We start from the raw sequence: 3221 nt of genomic DNA on the forward strand, positions 1-3221 counted from the left end.
AAGGAACTGACGGCAGCAGCAGATGCTAAATACCCGTGGACGCTTTGGGCTTCCCCATGTTTGCCTGGGCTTTCTTTCCCCCTGCTACTCAAAACACTTTTTCCATCACTTCTGTCTGCTTTTTTTCCATCACTTCTGTCTGCTTCACCAGGCCACCTGCTTGCAAATGTACTTAAAGCACAAATAAACTTTTTTCCCCACGGATCCTGACATCCAGAAGGTTTGGTCTGAGACCTGCCTGTGGCATGTTTCTCAAAGCACGGTCCCCTGGTCCACCTGTGTCAGAATCACAGTGATGTCTGTTACCTGTGCAGATTCCGAGACCCCACACAGACCTTGCTGAATCTCTGTGTCTGGGTTTGGGACCTAGAAATCTGCATTTTTAAAGGCTTCTGAGGTGGGGTGGGGGGATGGGTGTTTGCACTCCAAAGCTCAGAAGCCACCGTCCTGTGGGCACCCGGCCCCAACAGGAAAATCCTGATTCGCGCACTGGCCCTGCCCCTTTGGCCCTCCTATCAGGCAATTCAAAGTCTCCAGACCCGCGAGTTACTGATTAACCTTAGGTTTCAAGGAAAGAAATAATAATAACTGAAAGGACAATGTTAGCCAAGAAGCAAGCTGAGCAGCCCTAGGAGAGTGGTGCCAGACGGCTGGTGGCAAGAAGGAAGAGGAGGCTGGAGACGCCCAGCTTGAGGTCAGGCCACATCCAGGTCCCAGCCACACAGGTCGAAAGTCCCCGTCAATGCCCAGGCCCTGATCTGCCACATCCCAGGGGCTCCCGTGCCCAGAATGGCCTGCCCTGAGTTCCCGCAGCAGCCCCAGCTCATCTCCAAAGAAGCCCCCACCTCCAGCACCGTGGGCTCTGCGGGGGGTCATCGCGACTCCGTGGACAGAGACCTGGAATGCCTGGTGTGCCGGGAGCCCTACGGCAGCACCCGGCTGCCCAAGCTGCTGGGCTGCCGGCACTCCTTCTGTGCCGTCTGCCTGAAGCTGCTGCTGTGCGTGCAGGACGGCACCTGGTCTGTCACCTGCCCGCTGTGCCGCAAGGCCACCGCCGTGCCCGGGGGCCTCATCTGCAGCCTGCGTGACCAGGAGGCCGTGCTGGGGCGGCTGGCCCGGCCAGGCCAGGAGGTGCAGCTCTGTCCTCAGGGGCTGGCGGGTCCTGCCACCTCGACAGTGGGGCCGCCGAGCTTAGCAGAAGAGGAGGAGCAGGATGCGGTGAGTGCCAACCGCGTGGCAGCCCGGCGCCTGGTGGCACACCTGCTGCTACTGGTCTTGCTCATCGTCCTCATCCTGCCCGTCATCTACCCAGGCGTCATCCGGTGGGTGCTCAGCCTCATCGTCACCCTGGCCCTGCTGATGTCCGTCCTTTTCTGCTGTCACTCCCGCAGCCAGGGCAGCTGCTGGCCCTCCCCCAGGACTCTCTTCTGCAGAGAACAGAAGCACAATGAGATCTCTTCCATCGCCTGAGCTCCGATCAGGCAGTCAGGGTTGGGCTTCAACTTCTGCCTCTGCCGCCCATTCACTGTCACACTGAACAGGGTCAGGGGCTACACATAAGACTGGCTCCCTTCAGAGATTAAATGGCAGCTAGACGCAAGCCGAAGCCAGAATGGCTGTCTTGGGTCAGGAGCTGTGTGCTTGGACGATAGACTTGTGCCTGCCTGCCCAGGGTGCAGCACAGCTGAGCTGTTTGGGGATGGGGTGGAGGCGCAGACCACTTGAACGCTACATGGGGGCTCCTGTTTCTCTTATTCCAATGCTCCTGGTTTTTCTTTCTATATCCTGATGAAAGTATTGCAGGTATTGATGTTATTGCTGAATAAATAGAACCAGAATTCCTTTTTTCACAATTTATGTGTCTGATCTTTTCTCTTGCTTTGGTTTGGTTTGGTTTTGTGTGTTGGGGGCCGTTTTTTTATCCTTCCAGCTGTTCTGCATTTTTCCTCCTGGGAAGTCAGAGAGGAAAGAAAGTCCTCTCCTGCTCCCCGCTGGTGCTGCTCATCCCATGCGCATCCCACCTCACCAAAGGTCCTGGTGACTTGGGTCTCCCATTAAGCTGCCCGCAGGGACGGGGTGGGGAACTGGTGTGGAGTGGTACTTCTGGTGCTGGCGAGAGGCCCACCTTTGGCTGGCCGAGTTAGGGAGGGGTGGGGCTCACCCAGATGGGTCTGGGAATTGCTCTCAGCAGTTTCTCAGCTCTGTGTCATCAGACCCTAACTTAACAGAGAATCTCAGGGTTGCAAGGACTCCCCCACAACAGCGGGTCCAGCTGCCAGTTCCACACCCTAGAACCACATCTTTATGGGTGCTATTTTCTTTCTTATTGCATGTAGATGCCCATTTGAGTTTTTGTCATAAAGATAAGAGACCCATAAATGCAACGGTCCTCTCTAATAACCCAATCTTTCCCACCTCGCCCTGAGAGTCACAGTCATCTGAAAGGCTTTTTGTGTCTTCTCGCAACCACTAATGCTCCATAACAGAGAGGTGGGTTCTGCTGAAGGGAACGACCTTCTGTGGTTCCCGAGTCAGGCATCAGCCAAGGGGGGACCTCTGGGAGTGCAGAGGTGGGAAAGGTGGGAGATGCCATCTTATTTCCTTCCAAAGACCCCATAAATGGGAAGCAGACTTGAAACGTCAGAGGGGCTCACAGAGCACGATCCGCTGTCCCTCCCTGCCCCTTTCCTCCTGGTAGGGCAACAGCTGCAGGTTGAATACTTGTTCACGGTGACTGTACCTGTGTCTGGGAGGGAGGGACGAGACAACGCTGCTACCGTAGCACTGTGGGGTTGGCCCTGGCCCCGTGATTGGGTGCATGTCATGGAGTAAGACCTTTTGGCTGTCTGAGTTTCATTTCCCCGAAGTAAGCTAGGAGGGCTGGATTATTCCTAAGATCCCTGAAGCCCTGCTGGGCCCTGGAACAATGGACTCATGCCACATCACCTGTGGAGTCACACAAAGACAAATCAAGACATCAGTATTACACAATTAGCTGTTCTTGCAATCTGCAAAAAAAAAAAAAAAAAAAAAAAAACTTCCCTTTTTTTCTCATAAGGTCCTTCCAGGGCAACTCTGTGACTCCCATGCTATCAGCCCTTTTAACTCCTGGTGATGGAAGAGAGCGCGTACACTTACATTTGGGTGTACGTGTGTCTGTCCTTTTAAACCAAGGCCAAGTGGGCCTGGAGAACACCTTGTCTCCCCAGCATGCATAAATG

General features: G+C 54.8%; 1 protein-coding gene across 1 annotated transcript; it reads left to right on the plus strand.

Annotated features, from left to right (window-relative positions):
- The first annotated feature begins 577 nt into the window (after window positions 1-577).
- Window positions 578-1853, plus strand: RNF186 (ring finger protein 186). Its single transcript, XM_010997643.3, has one exon. The coding sequence runs from the start codon at window positions 790-792 to the stop codon at window positions 1468-1470; it is 681 nt and encodes a 226-aa protein (XP_010995945.1). The 5' UTR covers window positions 578-789; the 3' UTR covers window positions 1471-1853.
- The last annotated feature ends 1368 nt before the right edge of the window (window positions 1854-3221 follow it).

This window comes from Camelus dromedarius, chromosome 14 (assembly GCF_036321535.1).
Source record: "Camelus dromedarius isolate mCamDro1 chromosome 14, mCamDro1.pat, whole genome shotgun sequence".
NCBI classification, from domain to species: Eukaryota; Metazoa; Chordata; class Mammalia; order Artiodactyla; family Camelidae; genus Camelus; species Camelus dromedarius.